The following is a 19,650-nucleotide window of genomic DNA, read 5'->3' as shown; positions in this document are numbered from 1 at the left end:
TTTGGATTTGAAGTTATATTAGATTTGAATAAAATGTAATATAAAATTATATTAAAATTTATTCAAATTTAAATCTAAAATCCTAAATTCATGCATCCAAATGCAACATCAGTATATTTTAAACAATAAAAAAAAAAAAAAAGTGACCACCATTGTCAAATTTTTGTTCTAACTCTGGAACAACAATCGTCTATATTTTCTTTTACCTCACAAGTACAGTAGCAAACAAATTGAATTATTCTTTTGAGGAGTTTTAAAAAGCAGAGAACTCTCTATGTTATATTTAATTAAAATATATATTTAGGTAATATGACATTGTCAGAATATATTTTAAATTTAATAAATTTAATGTAAAGCAACGTAAAATGATCTATTTACGACTCTACTTAAATACACATGAATTTAAATTTAAAATTTATGCTTCAAGCACAATTTAAAAGTTTTGGCACAAAATGTACTCCATTTCCATAGTCTATTCACTTCTCAAAATTTTAAACGTTATAGCAGTATATAAGGTAGAAGAACAGATGATGATAATAAGACCACCTTTTTTGTTTTTACAAATCCACCAACAAAAAAAATGCAGTGTAATTTGGAAAATTAATGCAATGAATATTCAGATTGAGGTAGCTAGCAGATGCGGGGCATGTAGCTCCAAGAAGAGCAGGAAGCATTGTCAGTCGATAAGGATGAAGAAGGCTGGCGTTGAGGATGCTGCGTCGTCTTCACCACACCACTGTCATCTGTCAAGCCTGAGGATTGCCCGTTTAGCTCATCGCCGCTGCTGCTGCACCAGTCTGGGACCTTCATGCCGAATGGATATGCATTTATTAGCAGGTCTGTCAAGTCCTCGTCTTCCTCCCCCTGCAAGCATTCCCCTGCTTCTTCATTCATCTTCATCGCTCCTGCATTTTTTTTTAAATTCATTTCCATCAACCAATGCCCACTGATAGATCACATTAGGAAAAAAAAATCGCAACATACAAAACACACAAGCAAATTTAAAGCAGTAGCCGTCAATTAATTGGAAGCAGGACTCACCTGCAGAGGAATGAACAGAGCTGGAATCATTCCAATGGCCGATGGGTTCTGACTCGAGGTTGCCAGTGCTATCGCTGAACCACGACCCAAACCCATTGGTGGGACTGCGTTTCTGATCTTCCAAGCCATCTCCTGCTCTAATGCCCACCATGGTCTGTGCCTCTTTCAGCAAATCATCTAGCAATCCGCCGTCGCCCTGACTCGATTGATGCCGCTGTGTCTTCATCGGCTCGCTAATGGGCATTGTTTGAAATATTTGGTTTGAAGGGAACTCCGGTTTGAGGACTAAACCCAATCCGGGCGTAGCCCCAATTTCGTCCATCCGAAATTGAGTTTGCTGAGCTGGAGGGGACTTGGGTTCGAAATGGATTGGGCTTAATTGGGGCGTGGACATTTGGGATGAGAGCGGGGTGGAGAGAGGAGAACTGAGGATGGGAGATGGCGCGACCGGGGGTTGGCTGTGGGGGATGGAAGGGGTGAGGGGAGCGCCGGTGTTGCGGAGGCGGCCGAATCGGTAGAGAGGCGGAGAGAGGATGGGAGGGGAGTGGGGAATGGGGGTGTGAGGGTGAGGAGGAGGAGAGAGGGGGGAATGAGAGAGAGTGGGTGATGGCAGGAAGAGGTGGTGGTGGTGGTGGTGAGGGGAGGAAAGAGAGTGGGGGGAGGAGATAGGGGTGGCAGAGGAGAGTTGGTGATGAGGGGAGGAGAGGTGGGTGGGGAGAGAGAGGGAGGGGGAGAGGGGCGATTGGTGGTGGAGGGCGCGGGGGCTAATGAGGGCGTTCTGAAGGCTATAGGCGGCAGCGGAGACGGCGTTGGTAGAATGGACGGGATGTATGTCTAGTGGGTACAAGGGTAGGCCTTGCCGGAGTCGCCGCTTCACTCTCGTGTTCCAGAAATTCTTGATTTCATTGTCTGTTCGACCAGGCAACTGCAATATTAACATATGCCAATTTTCATTAATTTCCACAGCTTGATATGCAAAATTAATGAGTGAATTAAAAGCTTAAGCAGAGGAGAGATGAGGATTGACGATGAATGAGACGCCCAGAAATTAGAATTAAGAGAAATGAAAACAGATCGGAGGAGGATGAATTGAGGGAGGAAGAACGTACGTGAGTGGCCATGCGAGCCCATTTGTTGCCGTATCTGGCGTGGAGCTCGAAAATAATGCGTTCCTCATCGGGAGTGAAGGCACCCTTCTTGAGATTAGGGCGGAGGTGGTTGGCCCAGCGCAAGCGGCAGCTCTTGCCGCAGCGGGCCAACCCGGAGTTCCTCTGCACGGCATTCCAGTTGCCTTCCCCGTGCTTCCTCACGTACTCTACCAAGATCGCGTCCTCCGCCGTCGTCCATGGGCCCTTCTTCAGCGTCTTCCCCGATGTCGTCATTGACGTTGCGCCACCACCACCACCACCAAAACCCCCATCTCCTCCTCCTCCTCCTCCTCCAGCTCCGCCACTCAAACATAAAAGCCCATCATCATTCACTGATCCGTCGTCGTTGGGCACCATCGGGGACCCAACACGACGATCGAGCCAATATATGTATATATTGAACTCCTCAATTAATTGTTCCTCCCTCCCTCCCTCCCTCCCTCTCTTCTCTAGTTTACGACGTTCCTTATCTTCCTTCCTTTTTTGAGTCTTCAGCTCTTTGTGCTTTCTTCTTCCTTCTTCCTTCTTCCTGTAAAATATGTACAAAGAACGAGAAATTTCTCGTTTGAGCAACACAGAGAAAAGCGAAACGTGGGTGCGTTTTGTTTTGGTTTAATATATCAATTAATGTGCTTTTTGGGGTGGAGGGGTGCTTTTTCACTCTGGGCTTTGTTCTTGGTTCCCTTTCACAGCTACGAAACTAAAGGAATCAAACAGGAAAATGAAGCTATTGGGCGTATGATGTTCTTCTCATGGGTTGCCACAGGAGACGAGGTTTAGAGAGAGAGAGAGGGAGAGGGGGTCAGGATTGGTGGAGGGTCAGAGAGGAAACCCCACAAGGTGTGTTTGCGACAGAGCGATTTTGTGAGAGGCAGGGCAGGAGAGGGGAGGAGGGAGGAGAGGGAAGCCCATCCATTTCGGGGTTGCGCGGCCTTAATTCCATCTTCTCGCCTCTTTCTTCGCTGGCGCGTTGTTCTAGTTTGTATCTATTCCTCTTCCTCTCCCCTATTTCATTTCCTCGCTTTTACATTCATTCTCACATTAGATTTCATTTCATTTAACATATTTTCAACTTTGAGATTTCAATTTTTCGTTTTTAGAATAGCGAGAAGAGGTGTTTTGATAGTGTTCCCTGTGTGCTGCATTTTGCAGTTTAGCCAATATGATACTCCTTAAAGGAATTTATAAAAATGGAATTAATTATTTTATTTCATTTTATTTGATCCAAATGATTTTTAAGCATGTATTTCGAACTTTGGATTTAAATTTAGGTTTGGATAGATTTGAACAAATTTCGATACAATTTTACATTACATCTTTTTCAAATCCAACCCAAATTTATTTTATTATTTTTTTTAAAAAATACTAATAAATAGTGTAAGTGTTTTTACCTATATATTTATAAAGGCATAAGTAAATTTGTACAAAAGAAAATATGCCCCAAATATGAATAAGTAAATAATAAAAGAAACATTATATGCATGTGTTTTTATAAATATATATTTCATATATAGCATTTCCATTCAAGTATTTTTTTTTCTTCTGCATTATTATTATTTTATTTTATATTATTCTACTAGTAAGGTTGAGCTTTATAGACAATACAATTATATTAGATTAAGATAAATTATTTTATTTAATATTATATAAGGATAAAAACATTTTCATATTTTTTTTATTATCACCCTACACAAGTTTACGTAGTTTTACCTCACAAATCGGACACTAATTTTTTTTTCATATCAAAGTCTATGTGATTTTACTCGAAGTGAATAAATAATATCTTTTCAGGTTAGGTTTAAATTTGATTGTCTATTCTGTTTATACTTTATAACAAATTTAATGTTCCTGGGTAACTTGTTGAGCTCTTCCTATTTCTACATTATACAATATTAACAAAATCACGAAAGTTTGAAACAATTGGTCTGCAATAATAATACATAATATAATAGTAAACAATAATATAGTTTGAAGAAATAGAAAAAAAGTTATAGAAGACGCTCCAAATAGTGGTTTTGAATTTATTATTGACAATTAGAAAACAAAAAAAAATATATGTAAAGACTTCATGTAATAAATCACAATTTTCAAATTGTATTGATAAGTTTATTAACATTTTTATTGAAAGAAGTCATAAATTGGGATTTTTTTATAATAAAAAAATAAAAAATAAATGTATTTATTGAATTCTTATTGATAATGTTGTATAAATATTAAAATTTAAAAATATTTTACATAATTTTAATAGCACACTGTTTGGAGGCATAGATTTCGAAATTTGAATTTTTATTTTGGGGATTTAAAAGAAACTCAAGACAATTTTATATTATATTTTATTCAAATCTATACAAATTCTAAAAATAATACAAGTATTTTACATCCAGTCACGTGAAACATATGTGGCATATTTAGTATTTACAATAAAATAATAAAAATTAATCAACTTTTTTTTGTAGAAAAAAATTCCTAAAATGTTTATCTTGTTATTTTTCATACAAAAAATGTTAAGAAATTAGTTTAACATTTACATAAAATGGTACTCTAATGACAAATTAAATACGTTTATTCGATATTTTTAAAAGTAATATCTCCTATAATGTATTTCTTTTCACTTTTTTTTTGAAATTTACGTTGTTTAGCTCTACCTACTCCATGGGCGAATGAAATCAAACTTCACTATCACGAATGAAATTACAAGATAATTTGAAACCGACCTTATACAAAATATACCACAAGATTTTTTTTTTTTTTTTTTTTATCTCTCCCATTCTTTCTATATATCATACTTGTTTCAAGCATGCAAGTGAGTACATAAGCATACAATGTGCATACAAATATGTAAAAATGTGTCTTACAAATGTGAGGGATGAGGTGTCCTTTTATAAGGTAATATAAATAATAAGACATTTATTAAGATGAAAACACTGAAGTGGTGGAAGATGGAGTGGTGAAAAATGGAGTTACATACATCTTTTTCATATTTTTTGTCAATCTCTTCAATCAAATAGCAGCGCATTGTTAAAACCCATGGCGTAACACTACTATACGTGTGATGAATTCGGAATTATTGTTCATTATCTCATTATGGTTTTCTTTGTCACTTTCCTAGAAAACCAAACATGAAAAAGTGAAATCTTTTTTATTTTTCTTTTCTTTCCCCAATACTTTTCAAATTAGAAATGGACCGTAAAAGTAAAAATGAGAAAATCAAATGAACTAGCACATGCCTGCATAATAGCTAATAAAAACAATCACAAGCATTTATCAATTTTATAGCATTTTTTTTAAGGAAATCAAATTACTTTATTAATTTGAGCATAAAATACAATGAAACACTTGCCTTGAAGAACAAATTGCTTTTCTAACATTATAATTGAAAACCATCTCTTTTTTTTATTTTTTTCATTTGATATAATATTATTTAAAATTTTTTTAGACACTCAACTAATCTATTAAACTGATATGCCTACCTCTAGATCTTTTTTCACTTCAATATCAAAATTTAATCTTAATTGGGAAGCTATAACCTCCAAGACATGAACCTAACATCTAACTAGTAGAACTCTAAATTTACCAATCCTATTTGCAATTAAAACTTGTATGTGCCTGTGTTTTATAAAATTAAAATTTTTTTGACCTAAGTATAATTGAAAATTGAATTTGTATTGGAAAACTTTCTACACAAATTTTATACTTAGTGGACACAATTCTAATCATGTCAAGAAAAAAAAGTCATTTAGATTTTGGACTTACATGTAACATGAATATTTGTTCTAAGATATTATTGATGAACTTGTTGCACGAATTTGAGAAGTATTTTTTTTTTTCATTTGAATAGGGTCAAGGTATAAAGTTTAAAAATTAAGGACTTGCTTGATTTCAAATTCAAATTCAAAATTTTATATTATTATTTTTATAAATAAAAGCAAAAAATTGTGTCATGTATTTCTTTATACTAAAAAAATCAGCTAATCTCAAAATTGTTTTTGAAAAATGAAAATAGTGCAACCGCGTTTAGTTGAAGTTAATTAAAGTAACAATTTTGTTGATAAAACGATAAGAATAATTATGGTAAAAATAACCTTGAGTATTTTATTATTAAAAGAGAGTTATGCCACCCATACTTGAAAATACAAGAAAAGCCATAAACTCCTCTTCTAAAAATTTACATTTTTAAATGAGAATTTTCAGATATAATGTAGAAACCCAAACCTGAAAAATAAAAGAACATAAATATAAAAGGGAGAAATGAAGGAAAATAAAAGAGAAGGAAAGAATATAAGTGGCAGGGCCAAAAACCATCGATGGTTTTATAGAACATGGGAAAAACTGTCATCGGTTTTGGGTCAACAAGGCAAGTCAACCACAAAACCGTCGACGATTTTGTGGATACAGGGAAAATCGTCTACGGTTTTCTCCTGCTCACCTATAAATAGAACTGAGTTCATTCTTTTAGGGATTCCAAAATCTTCTATTTTGAGCTCTACTAGGGTTTCGGGGTTTTTTTCACTAAAAGGCTCCTACGGGTTCTCTCTTACTCCCATATCACTCTCTCTCTTACTGGCTCGTAGGATCTAGAGTTTCTACCTGTTCAAAAAGCTAGGGTTTCAATTTTTCTGTCCGTTTCGATTTGTTTTTCAAAAACAGGTAAGGAGATTAAGTTAAGTCAGCTTTTTAACGATTTTGAATAGTATGAAACATTTTTGGGGTAAGTATATTTATGTTTTCAGTTGATGTTTTAAAAACTGACCGTTCAAAAGACCCATTTTCAAACCTAGGATATATGCTATGGTATTTTAAGTAAAAACGAACGGTAGGAAGCTTGGTTTTATCTTTTAAATCGAACATACTAGGTTTTCTTGCTTGCCTATGAGCTATGTGTAAAATATTGGAAATTTGTGTGGCAAGTGAATGATATGTATGTACTATTTTATAACCGAAATGATGAATGTTTGTAAAATATTGGAACTGTTTATCAAAGTATAGGGAAATATTATGTTGAGGCCGCAAGGGCCAGAATTATGTTTAAGATCGCAAGGAGCTGCATATATTTATGATAAATATGGTATCAGGTACGCATATGTCACTAAAGTAGCACTTTGGGTCCACGTGGCAGGTCGGGGCGTTACACATTATTAAAAATTTAACTATGAAAAACACTAGTCCAATCTATTTTTCACATTCTTGAATGCATAAAAATCTATATTTTTAACCTTAAAACCTAATAAATTATTTCACAAAGTTGCAATACATGTCTCAACTTAAAAAGGGCTATTTGCTCTTGCGCAAAAATATATGTAATGAGTATGAAAAATATTTGATGATGTGGGCTCATGATAACATAGATCTCCGTGGTAGGACACCAAAGGAAGCAGCAACCATGTTATATGGTCCATGACAAGTAGGTGTAGATGTGGAGTTTTTTTTTTGATTATATTATTTTTTTTATAATAAAATATAAAATAATACTTCGTTTGGAAAAAATATTTCCAGTCTGGTGCTTACATAATCTAATAGCTTGGTCCTGCGAGATTTAAACAAATCTTACAGTACCAAGATGCAAGATTTACCACGTGTCAAAACCTGATTTCCCTGGTCATTTAAATCTCAAAGGACCAAGTTGTGAGATTTGCTTGAACTAGTCCTTTCCTTTTCATTTCACTTGCGAATAGAAAGAGTAGAGAGGGAGTCGTTTGCATAGGGAGGGAGGCATTTGCAGAGAGAAAAGAGGAGGACGATAGCAGCTGGTGTACGAGTGCAGGTGACCATTTGGGAGTGGACTTGAGCAGGTGACCCTTTGAACGATTAGGCGAGGAAAGCCATAAAAAGGAAAAAAATGGGGTACACATTTTTCTTATTGTAAAATAAAATTGGTTTCATTGAGTTATGATTCAGGATTAACCAAACGTTTGAAGATTTGTTATTTTAGATTCATAAATTAGTATAATGTGGTTTCGATTTTTTGGTTGGAAGCTACATCTAGAAACCCCCAAGGTTAGGTTTCATTTCATTCATGTTTTTGCATTTTCTTCTTTTTCCTGTTTTGTGGCTTTTGGGTTATAACGAGGTTTGAAGGATAGAGGTTTTGGATTGTTTGCTTGATTGCTTTTTTTTTTTTTTTCTTTTGTGTGTGTGTGGGTACGCTGAGAAAAAAATTTAGTTTTTGAATTGTACAATTTGGTACTGAGCTTGTTGTGGAATAGATTGTGCTCTTGATTTTCTATCTGGGTTTTTTCTCATTTTGTTTCTCACACTACACAATGCTCTATATATACACAAGGCAGGAAGCCAAAATATTCTCTGTAACAAACTAACAAAAAAATAAGAATAACAATAACAAAAAATACTATTATGAAACCGAAAATTATTCTTGAGCAGCTTACGATTGTGTATTGCTGATAATATCATACTTGAAATGTCAGGGATTGCCTACCCTTGTTGTTTGTGAAGGATTCCATTAATTATTTCCTGTTAATTATTTGTTGTTAAAATACAGAATTGAAATTCTTATAAATTTCCACTTGTGTATTGATTTGTAAATTAGTTAGGTTAGTTTGTTTCTTGAACTGAAATGATATTTTAGTTAGGTTAGTAAAAAATTTTGCATCAAGTTCGTTAATGGGTTCCCTAATACCATTTTAATAAGCAAGTTAAATATCCTTTTAGCATTCCATAATTTAAAAGTAAGCATCACTAATGCAAGAGTTTAATTTTTTTTCATAAAAAAATAATTAATATAACTGAACATCCTTTTATACCTTACTATATTTGTCTTTTAAAAAAAAATACATTGCACATGTCATGTATATTATAATAGTCTATTACATGCATATATATATACTCCATTTAGCAAAGAGTTTTTTTTCCCATTTTATTATTATTTTATAATAAAATATAAAATAATACTCTATTTGGGAAAAATTTTCCTAGTTTAATGTTTACGTAATCTTGTAGCTTGGTGCTGCGAGATTTAAAAAATAATACTATTTTTTCACATGATAATGCTAATGAAAATAAGTCAAGTTGTAATGACTTGCCTATTTTTGCTATATTTTTCTTCCCACATAACTGCATTTATAATAATCCTGATAACCTGATAAAACTGAACTAATCATGATCAATTCGGACCCGTGGGCACCAAGGATATACTTGTCATACATCTTTGATACCTAAGTAGCAGAAAACATAAATTACATACATGTCATATAACACCAAACACAATACCAAAATTCTATTGAATCTGTCATAAATATACATACATCCATAAGAAGACCAAAAAGTATCCCAGGGTCTCAATCCAAAAACCCATCTGATCATACCTCAACTACTTACCCTTCTGACAGGGTAGCTCAGTCAACTTCTACTACTGCGGGGCTCTATCCGCCCCCCCTACCTGAATTTCCTAAAATGTTTGTAATGTTGGGTTGAGACCCCTCTCAATAAAGGAGATAAACTAACATCAGTGTCTGGCAACATGAGTATTAATGTGACATAAACATAAACTGTACTTAATTATATAACATGTAAAACTGCCTGTATAGTTTCTGAATAAAACATGATTTGACATAACATAATATAACATACTAAATTTCTGTACGTGTAAATCATCTTATATAACTGTACAATACTTGAAATAATACCTAGGATGGATAGCTAGTTGATGTCATGTTTTATCCCCCACATGACAGGGTTGTGTGGCCCAAAGGTGGGACTTAGCAATGACTGACTGATCACGCTAAGTCAACATAAGTCTGTAAGTACGATGGACTTGCTCCACCTGGTCCAGACTACCAGTGGGACACCTGCACTACCATGAAGCCACATCGACTGTCATCTTCCACACTCTATTTGAGATGTGCTATAGCACTGACATAAACATAATCTTAAACATATAGTTACGGTACCGTGCTTCGTGAAACTAAACTAAGTTATCCAGGTTCTGATAACATATAATACATTTCATGATACTGATATATAACTGTTTCATATTTCATAGAAATATTTGACATGATCATATTTTCATGAATTCTGACATAACATACATAATTACGACATCTACACTAGCATATCATAACGTATAAATCACGGCATCTGCTCCAACATATCATATCATATAAATCAGGGCATCCTCGCAGGTATATAACATAACATACTGAATCTTGATATTTTTGCACTATTAACGTATTATTTAAAAACCATAGTTCATGTACTGTTTTTTTTTTCTATGGTTTTTCTGAAAACTATTATAACATGCTTATTTTGGGAAATCATCATATTTTGGTATAACATAATTTTCATAGAAAATCATACTCATGCCACACAAATGTGAATATTATTCTAAATATAAAATCTGAACTGAAACCATGTTCTCTACTAAAATGTATAAAATCTATTTCCCTGCTTAACAGCAGTATTCCCAAACACTGTATTATATCATACGTAATTTCTGAAAATAAATGTTGTATACTAATAAATAATTTCATGAAAATGCTGACTTAATTTATTCCTTTACCTGACTTATTGAGAAGCCCACAAAATTAACCAAACTTGCTACTGTGTGTGTTCCCAACTCAATACCTTGAAATTCACATTTTCCCCTCAAAACTCAAGTATTATCTCACCTAATACATTTTCCTCGGTCCGGAAATACCAAATACCTTATAAAACTTAAAATAACCAACATACCAAAATTTTTGGGATGGTGCCCAAGTTGGCCTAATCAACAATCTACTTCGGCATACTTGAAGAGAATCTTCCTAGGAGGAATGTGACGACTTTTGATCATCAAACCGGAGAAGAACGAAATCGAAAATCAAGAGAGAAAGTAGAGGAGACGAAATTCTAGAGAGAGAAAGAGATAGCATGCAAATTTTCTCGCAGAAAGTGTCATTTTGGCCTTATATAGAGTGTTGTCCATGTGGCCTCGTCGACGAGCCACGACACCTCGTCGACGAGTCCAAGAAGGAAGTTTGTCGACAAGCACATAACCCTCGTCGACAAGTTTCAAGCCTTGAAATCAGCTCTCTTGGTAAGTTATCATCGACGAGACACGTGTCCACGTCGACGAGCCCAAGTAGGCTGCTCGTTGACGACCACTCTGTGCTCGTCGACGAGACCCTGATGAGTCCCCTTTGGAATTTTCATTTTCTCTTCTTTCTTTATTATTTAGTTACTATAATTCTTTGGGTCTCTACACAAGTACTACATTGTTTTGTTGAGTAGGTAAAGAAGTCATTGGGTGACGTGAAGTACTTGATACACATTTTTATTTAAGAAACAAATCAATTGGTCCAGATTCAAATAGTGAATACTTGTAAATATATATATAAAGCTAGCTTGAAAGTTTAGCTTTTGTTTGATAAAATTTTTTGAAAAATAAAAATGGATGTTCATGTTGTATGGTTATTTTTGGACTACTTTGTGTTAAAAATTGTGTTATTGTTTTTTTTTTTTTTCAGTAGGCTTATGTGATAGAAATTTATGAAAATAGGAAAAATATTTTTGTCCCAACCAAAGAGGATATGAATTCGGAGAAGTTCATTGCTTGCTTATAACAATATGAATCATAATATATTCTAGTTGATTAGCTTAGCATGAATGAAAAGAAGTGTTATGTCATGTGCTTATATATACAATTTTATTTTTTGTAGGTTTTTACTATTTCTTGAGGGTCGATCTAAATGGTAGGAAGATCGAGCAGTGTTCCGATGACAGTATTGTTGTATATTAGGAGAAATTATCACCGGAGTAGAGGGTGTTAGTTATAGTACTAATTCGGTTCGACCAATTTGAATTGGCCATATGTGTAAATTAAATAAATTGTATTCGAAGATATACCAATTATGATACCCTATGGAAGAAAAGCTTGAAAAGGATTTGATGTTACTACCCATATCAACAAGGTGCACCTTTCTTTTCGGGAGCCTTCCCATAAGAACTCCATGGTTAAGCGTGCTTGGCTTGGAGTAATCTTGGGATGGGTGACCTTCTGGGAATTTTTTTCAGGAAGTGTGCGAGTGATGAAAAAACACACTGAAAAAGACACGTGTTGGTCTGCGGGGCCAGTCATTAGTCCGATAAGGCCCACCCCCCTGTTGTCTGATCTAGGTGGAAGAGGAGAGACACAGTGCTCCCTAACAGATCCAGGTTGGGGTGTTACAAAATAGTATTAGAGACATTACCCAACCGGAAGTGTGATGAGATTCACATTGCCTGAGTTTGGAAATGTGGGTTCGCAACAAGGAAGTGTGTGAGTGAGGAAAAAACATACTGAAAAAGACAAGTATTGGTCTGTGGGGCTAGTCATTAGTTCGATAAGGCCCGCCCCTTGTTGTTTAGTCCAGGTGGAGGAGGAGAGGTGCAGTACTCCCTGGCAGACCCAGGTTGGGGTGTTACACCAATATTTGCATATTGATCCAGATCAATATGCAATGCGGGTAATCGAAAGACACCCTATGCGAGGGATCAATGATACAGTCCTCTATGAGACTGTTCCCGTAACTGATAATTATGGTTTGCGTATTGTGTTGGGTGCACACTACGTAGGTACGACATATTTAATTGTGCAGTTATACGTAGAAACCATTTCTCATATAGGTGTCACCTCGGATAGGTAGACGGGAACGTCTGCCGAGCATGTGGTTGAAGTAGAGGAAGACACCCAACAAACACGTCATTATGATATGACTGCGGAATAAGGTATTGAACCATACACGAGTGTGGAGGTTGGTTGGATGCCTGTTGTGGATTTCAACGAATGCCCGGGATCCTCGTTCGAGCCATTGACATACGAAAGACCTATTCTTCACACGAATGATCATATTATCGAGTGGTATCCCTGACCAAGTTATGCGGTAGTTCGACTATCGATAAGGCATTCCCGACCGCTTCTTGATGTTAGAGGTAGATGTACTAGGGGAAGATCTCCATGGCATGGATGGACGTGGTCGAGGGGTCACAGACTGGGCAACTACGTATGAGATATACGTGACCGTGTAGGAGCATCGGAAAGAGTACATCCTACTGGGAGTGGTGGAGGAAGTTCCAATGCGTCCGGATGACCCATACTTTACCTGGTATATGTCCATCACATGATGCTTCATCGACAGGACCATTGTTGTATATCTGAGCTTCGTAAGAAGACTTTAACCCACACTTACTTTTTTTTATGTGTATGTTTCGATCTGCATATGTTAACCAATTTTTTTCGTATCCTGTAGGTTGACATACTACATGGCGCATGTGACGACCTGCTTAATTTCCGTATATATATTTTAAAAAAAAATCAATATCACAAATCCCAGTTCAGCAGATTATAATCCACCTGGACCTGTGGGTACCAGGGACACATCAGAACACAAAACGGAAGCCTAAGCAGCAAGAAACATACAATCATATACATCTCATTATACCATACATCACAATACCAGAGTTACTACAATCATTGTATACATATATACACAACACTCAGCCCAAAAAGATGTCTTAGGGTCATTTTCACAAAATACATTCGACCCTATCAAAATATTTACCCTTCTGGAAGGACAGATCTACCGTACTAGATCAACAGGGCTTTACCCGCTCTTCTATTAGGGGCTCCTGAAAAGTTTATAAAATTTTGGGGTGAGACACCTCAGTAAGGGAAATAAACTAATACTAGTGTGTGCCAACATGAGTATTCCGTGTTATACATATACCATACAGAACATATTCAGTAACTGTTTTGTCAAATCTGGGAAAACATATATATCATCAAAACATGGTAGAACATACTGTATTTTCATAAAGATATTTCATCTCATATAATAATAATATAAAAACATTCCTGGTAATTTAGCTGGCTGTTGTCATGTATTACCCCCACATGACTGGGTTGTGTGGCCCGAAGGCGGGACCTGACAATGGTTGGCCGATCACTGCCAAGTCAAAAGTACAGTCTGTAAGTCTGATGGGTTTGCCAGACCTAGTCCGTACACCAGGGGCGATCACTCACATGTTTAAAACCAAATCGACCATCTAATCTCACACCACTCCATACAACGACGTTAACACAGATATCATGATTATGATGACCATGGACACATAGCAACGGTACCGTGCAAGTGCTAACCTAGACTAAACCAATCAGATTCTGATATCATATAACATATACTGAAACTATGATACATGAATATTTCATATCATTAATTATCAAATCAATCATATTATTTAGCATATATATGTATATCATGAAAATCATTGGCCCGTACGTCGGTATTACACATTTTATCATAGCTCGGACCGTATGCCGACAAATCATAGCATAGTGCGTACGCTGGCAAATCATTTCCATAGCTCGGCCTGTATGCCGGCAAACATATCCATAGCTCAGCCCGTACGCTGGCAAATCATACACATAGCTTGGCCCGTACACCAGCAAATCATATAAAAAAATCTCGGCCCGTACGCCAGTTTTCCATTATAAAAATTCATATCATAATCACATTTCCAGAAAAATAGTATTTCATAACATTTTATACTTATGCCACCCTAACATATTTTTCGTATATTCAACATACCATCATTTTCAACAATGTTTTCTCAAATATAAATCATATATATGAACACATTTACTTTCCTAAAATCAAATGCTATATATACACACATTTTCTTAAAAAGAACTAGTTTCGTTTATCCTCTTACCTAATTCCTCAAAAGTTTAGTTTATCCTCTTACCTAATTCCTGAAAAGCTCCTAAGAAAAACTTTCTTGCACCCGTAGGGTTTCCCGTTCAATACCCTGAAAACGGAATTTCCCAGAACTAAAGTTCAGTATTTCTATGCGTGTATCACTTTCTATAACTGTCAATTAACCAAATACTGAGTAGAAAGCCTTACCTTGGATTTGGGATGGTTTCTAACTCAGCCCCACCGACGATCCGCTCTAGCAGACTTGTAGAGAACTTTACCAAGAGCGTCGTGATGGCTTCAGATCGTCGAACTGGCAGAAATCTGACCCGAAATCTAAGAGAGAAGAAGGAAGAATTGAAGGGTAAGAGAGGGAAAAGGTTTTTGCGCAAAATTTCCATCAAAATTCGAGTTCTTCCCTATTTATAGAACTATATTCGTCGACGAGTCACGTCATCTTGTCGATGAGTCCTTTAATAATTTCGTCAACGAAACCCACTATTCTTTAACGAAATTCAGACGACCTAAAACCTTTCTCTGTATTTCCTCGTCGACGAGCCACGTCACCTCGTTGATGAGACCAATTATATTTTCATCGACAAACTCCAACCCTTGTCGACGAGCTGCTGTTATACCCTCTTCGACGATTCCCCTGTATTCGTCGACGAGGAGCTGAAAAATTCCTCGGAATTATCCTTCCAAAATGCAATGTTGTCGATGAAGTCGCCTGCCTCATTCTGTTTTTGGTTTCCATTTCCCTTTCTTTTTATTATTTAAATACCATTATTCTTCGGGGTCATTACAACGCAGATCATATCTCTCCAGATCTCGAAATCCATAGTTTAATGAGTGCTGCATTAGACCTTGTCCACGAGGACAGCTGACGGATCCCAACATTGAGTCCTATCTCCTTGCCACCAATTGTAAAGACGGAGTACGTGTTTGGTCCATCAGAACTGTATGCATCTTCATCAGGAGCTGATATCGTGGGACTGTCTAGTAGATAGGCTGACACCTCTTCTAACTCTAATGCCACCCCATTGATGTCATTTTTATTGGATGACATTTTCAGTGGGGAGGAGGTTGATGCACCCGCTATGCCACTTCGTTCTCATTCAGAGACATCATATCAATTCTCTCCCTGTGCGCTTGGCATGGATGATGATTACGCAGTACCTCTTGGTGGAGATGATCCACGGACAAGACGACGACGAGATAGGACACTTGATGTAGATGACTAGCAGGGAGAGGGCAGATGCAAACAGCAGCCACCACAACCCCGGAGACGGCCTCGCTGCGGCACTGAGTAGTATAGCATTATTTTCATTTCATTTGTATAACATCGTTGTATTATTTATATATAATTGGGAATGTTTATTCATTTTACCCAACATATATATATATATGAATGAAAGTTGTGCATGACATTTTCGAATGAAACACAATGTTATCACCAATTTTTAATAGTGATATAAACACAATGCATGCATCTTTTAGCCTTTAATAATGTTTTATGTTATAATTTATTTAATTGTTTATTTCGAATTTCACATCCCGAATTCATGCAAATTATCTATTTGTGACTCCTTGAACCCGCCAAGTGGGACCAGAGTGCCACGCTGTTCAATCCTCTATCTCTGATACCATAATTAACATACACCAACGGAATATAAATAAATAACCTCAAATAAATACCAAAGTTCTATATATTATCCCAAAAATGAACACTACATCATCTAGATATCCGTATCTACAACCAGCATTTAAAACATAACCCCGTACAAATATATATATATATATATATATATATATATATGTATATTCACAAGTATCTCACAATTCCCAAAAAAAAAAAAAAAAAAAAACTACCAAAATAGTCCCTAGCCCAGGCCTTCAAGCCCGATCTCCAAAAGAATTTGAAAAGTTGATAATCCACTAGGGTGAGACACTTCTCAGTAAGGGTGGAAGTAAATTATAACAATGTGTGGCAGATGAGTTTTAATATATATATATATATATATATATATATATATATATATATACATATATCGAAATAAACTGTTTCTCATATAATATCAATAACAACTGATAAAACGCATCATTATTAACATCACTGACATTTGATATCATACACACATCCAATATGTACAAGTACATAATTTTTATGCAGGCGAAAGTCCCCGAGGATAGGGAAGATTACTTGCCCATACAAGTAACTTCCCTCTACTGTGGTACTTAAAAAATACCTACTAGAGCACTCACCTTACTCAATAAGCCCTCAAGCGAAGAATTAGCTCCCGCCGCTAGTATACACATTTTTTTTTTTTTTAAAGGCGAAAGTTTCCAAGGATTGGGATAATTACTCGCTTATACAAGTAGCATGTAATAACCCAAGAAAATTAATCAGGGCCTCATCGAAGAACACAGGGGATTCATCGACGAGGGTACATGAGGATCTTGTTGACGAAGGCACGTCTCGTCGACGAGAAGATACTGAGAGGCTGTATTTCCAAGTTCTAAATTTCGTTATTGAGGAGATAGCATTCATTGACGAACCTCCTTTTTGACCTCGTCGACGAGATGACATGGCTTGTTGACGAAGCCCATAGTATAAATAGCCTTAAACTTGGATTTTCATGCAAATTATCAGCGAAATCTCTTCCCTCTCTCTCCTCCATGGTTCCTCCCTTCTCTCTCTTCGATTTCGGCCCCGTTAGTCGCCAGATCGACGATCTGAGGCCACCACAACGCTCTTGGGGAAGTTCTCTTTAAGTCTGCTGGAGCGGATCGTTGGTGGGACCGAGTTGAATTTCATCCCAAACCCAGGTTAATGCCTTTTATTTAATATTTGGTTTTCTAGCAGTTGTAGGAAATGTAGTAGTCAAAGAAATAATGATATTTAATTCTGGGATATATTTTTTTTAGGGTGTTGAGTGGGGAACCTTGCGGGTGTTGGACTAGTCATAGTAGGAGATTTTAGCAGGAATCAGGTATGGGAAATATGTTATGCTAGGAAGTCTTTGTAAGTTTCAGTACAAAGTTTATGTTTTTATTAGATTATTAATCAGACTATAAATGCAGTTTTCAGAGCCTGATAATATTAATATTTATTTGTGTGGCATGAGTTGGTAATAGAACAGTACAGTACTTACACATTTTATGAATATCATGTTTACAACATATTAGCAGTAATAGCATGAATTATACATGTTTATAGAAATTGTACAGTATATATATATATATATAGAAACATATATTTTAAGCAATTTCAGAACATCATGATTTCAGTACCATAACGCCCCGATAGTCAGATATTTAGACAGCTATTCAGTTATACAGAAACCAATTATTCAGTCAGTTTTTCAGATTTTCAGATAAGTTTTACGGGGTTATGGTTATTTTAAAATCATGGTAAAATCAGTATTTTAGATATATCAGTTACTTATATTGTATCAGACCCTGATGGACCAGATTCAGCCAGCAGAGCTCGGTACCGTAGCTATATTCAGTTCAGAGTGCAACCACATTACTTAGATAGTATGTGGTATTCAGAAGTCGATTGTGCCTATGTTGTGGACAGGCTCCCCATCAGATATGGGTTGAGGGGGCCGATCTGACTGTCGGAGTTCAGTTGACTTACCCTGGTCGGCCAGCCAGGTTAGGTCCCGCCTATGGGCCGCACAACCCTATCATAAGGGGTTAAATCATGTCTTTCAGTTATCAATCCAGGGAATTTTTTTAGTTATTATATATATATATATATGTATATATATATATGTATGTATGATCAGATTTACAGAAAATAGATATACCTATAAACATTAGAAGTATTATGAATAGAATATTTAGAAAAATCAGTTTATGTTAAATAACATAGGTATGATTTATATTGTAATAGATATACAAGTTTTCTTAGTTTTCGCTACTTATGGTATTTTCTAAGTCAGATTTTACAAACATGTAACTCACTTGCCACACACTAGCAATAGTATATTTCGTCTTACTAAGCGATGTCTCATCCCAGTGATTTAATAATTTTCAGGTGATCCAGTTAGGCGAGCAGATTAGGCTCGTAGATAGAGGGGCTACAGTGCTGCCCTATCAGTAGGGTGAGTATTATGGGAGGATTATTTTGTATGTCCCTAGTTTCAGTTGGGAGTATTTTTGGAAAACAGTTGTGTATGTACAGTTTAAGGAATATTTTGGTACTCTAGTATTGTAGCATATGTGTGGATTTGTTTTTTTATATATTCAGCTTTCCGCTGCTTAGGTTGATGCTTAAATTTAAATTAGAAGAATATCAGAGCAAGGTGAATTTCAGTATATATATATAATCGAAATAAAAAAAAAAAGAATTTTTAACAGGTCGTTACATAGCATCCCTTTGCACTGATACCAAGAAATTACCTATCAGAGCACTCGCCTTTCTCAGCAAGCCCCCTGACAGTATGTTTACCTCGCCTCATGCACACACATGCATTCACAATATGCTATACCATTATTATTATACTATGATTAAATTCACATGTGCACAACACATCCACACAGGAAACATGCATCTTATACTTCGTTTTCCAATGTCCTCAGTATGTGACCCACACAGAGCAACTGCATACATATCAGTACGTGGCCCACACAGGCACTTACTTACTTCTTATCTACACGTGGCCCACACAGGCACCCTAATCCACATATGGTACATAACATGGCCCACATAGGCGCCACCATCCACACATGATACATAACATGGCTCACACATGCACCATCATCCACACAGGATATAACGTGACCTACAC

At 36.0% G+C, this 19,650-nt stretch overlaps 1 protein-coding gene across 1 annotated transcript; it reads right to left on the bottom strand.

Moving 5' to 3' along the window:
- Positions 1-440: 440 nt before the first annotated feature.
- On the bottom strand, positions 441-2,591 carry LOC131160070 (transcription factor MYB101-like). The gene is made up of 3 exons (XM_058115388.1): positions 2,151-2,591; positions 1,042-1,966; positions 441-905 (listed from the first exon to the last, which is right to left on the bottom strand). Exons 1-3 carry the CDS (start codon positions 2,544-2,546, stop codon positions 631-633), a joined length of 1,596 nt encoding a protein of 531 aa, XP_057971371.1. The 5' UTR covers positions 2,547-2,591; the 3' UTR covers positions 441-630.
- Positions 2,592-19,650: the final 17,059 nt, after the last annotated feature.

This window comes from Malania oleifera, chromosome 1, assembly GCF_029873635.1.
Source record: "Malania oleifera isolate guangnan ecotype guangnan chromosome 1, ASM2987363v1, whole genome shotgun sequence".
NCBI classification, from domain to species: domain Eukaryota; kingdom Viridiplantae; phylum Streptophyta; class Magnoliopsida; order Santalales; family Ximeniaceae; genus Malania; species Malania oleifera.
Note: the sequence above shows the minus strand (reverse complement) of the source record. Positions and strands in the feature narration are given on the sequence as shown.

Excerpts from the sequence above, each read along its gene's own strand:
- LOC131160070 (XM_058115388.1), bottom strand. The coding sequence starts at position 2,546 with ATGGTGCCCAACGACGACGGATCAGTGAATGATGATGGGCTTTTATGT. Across the intron at positions 1,967-2,150 it reads GGGCTCGCATGGCCACTCAC|TTGCCTGGTCGAACAGACAA; the intron begins GTACGTTCTTCC and ends TTAATATTGCAG. Across the intron at positions 906-1,041 it reads CTCTGTTCATTCCTCTGCAG|GAGCGATGAAGATGAATGAA; the intron begins GTGAGTCCTGCT and ends AAAAAAATGCAG.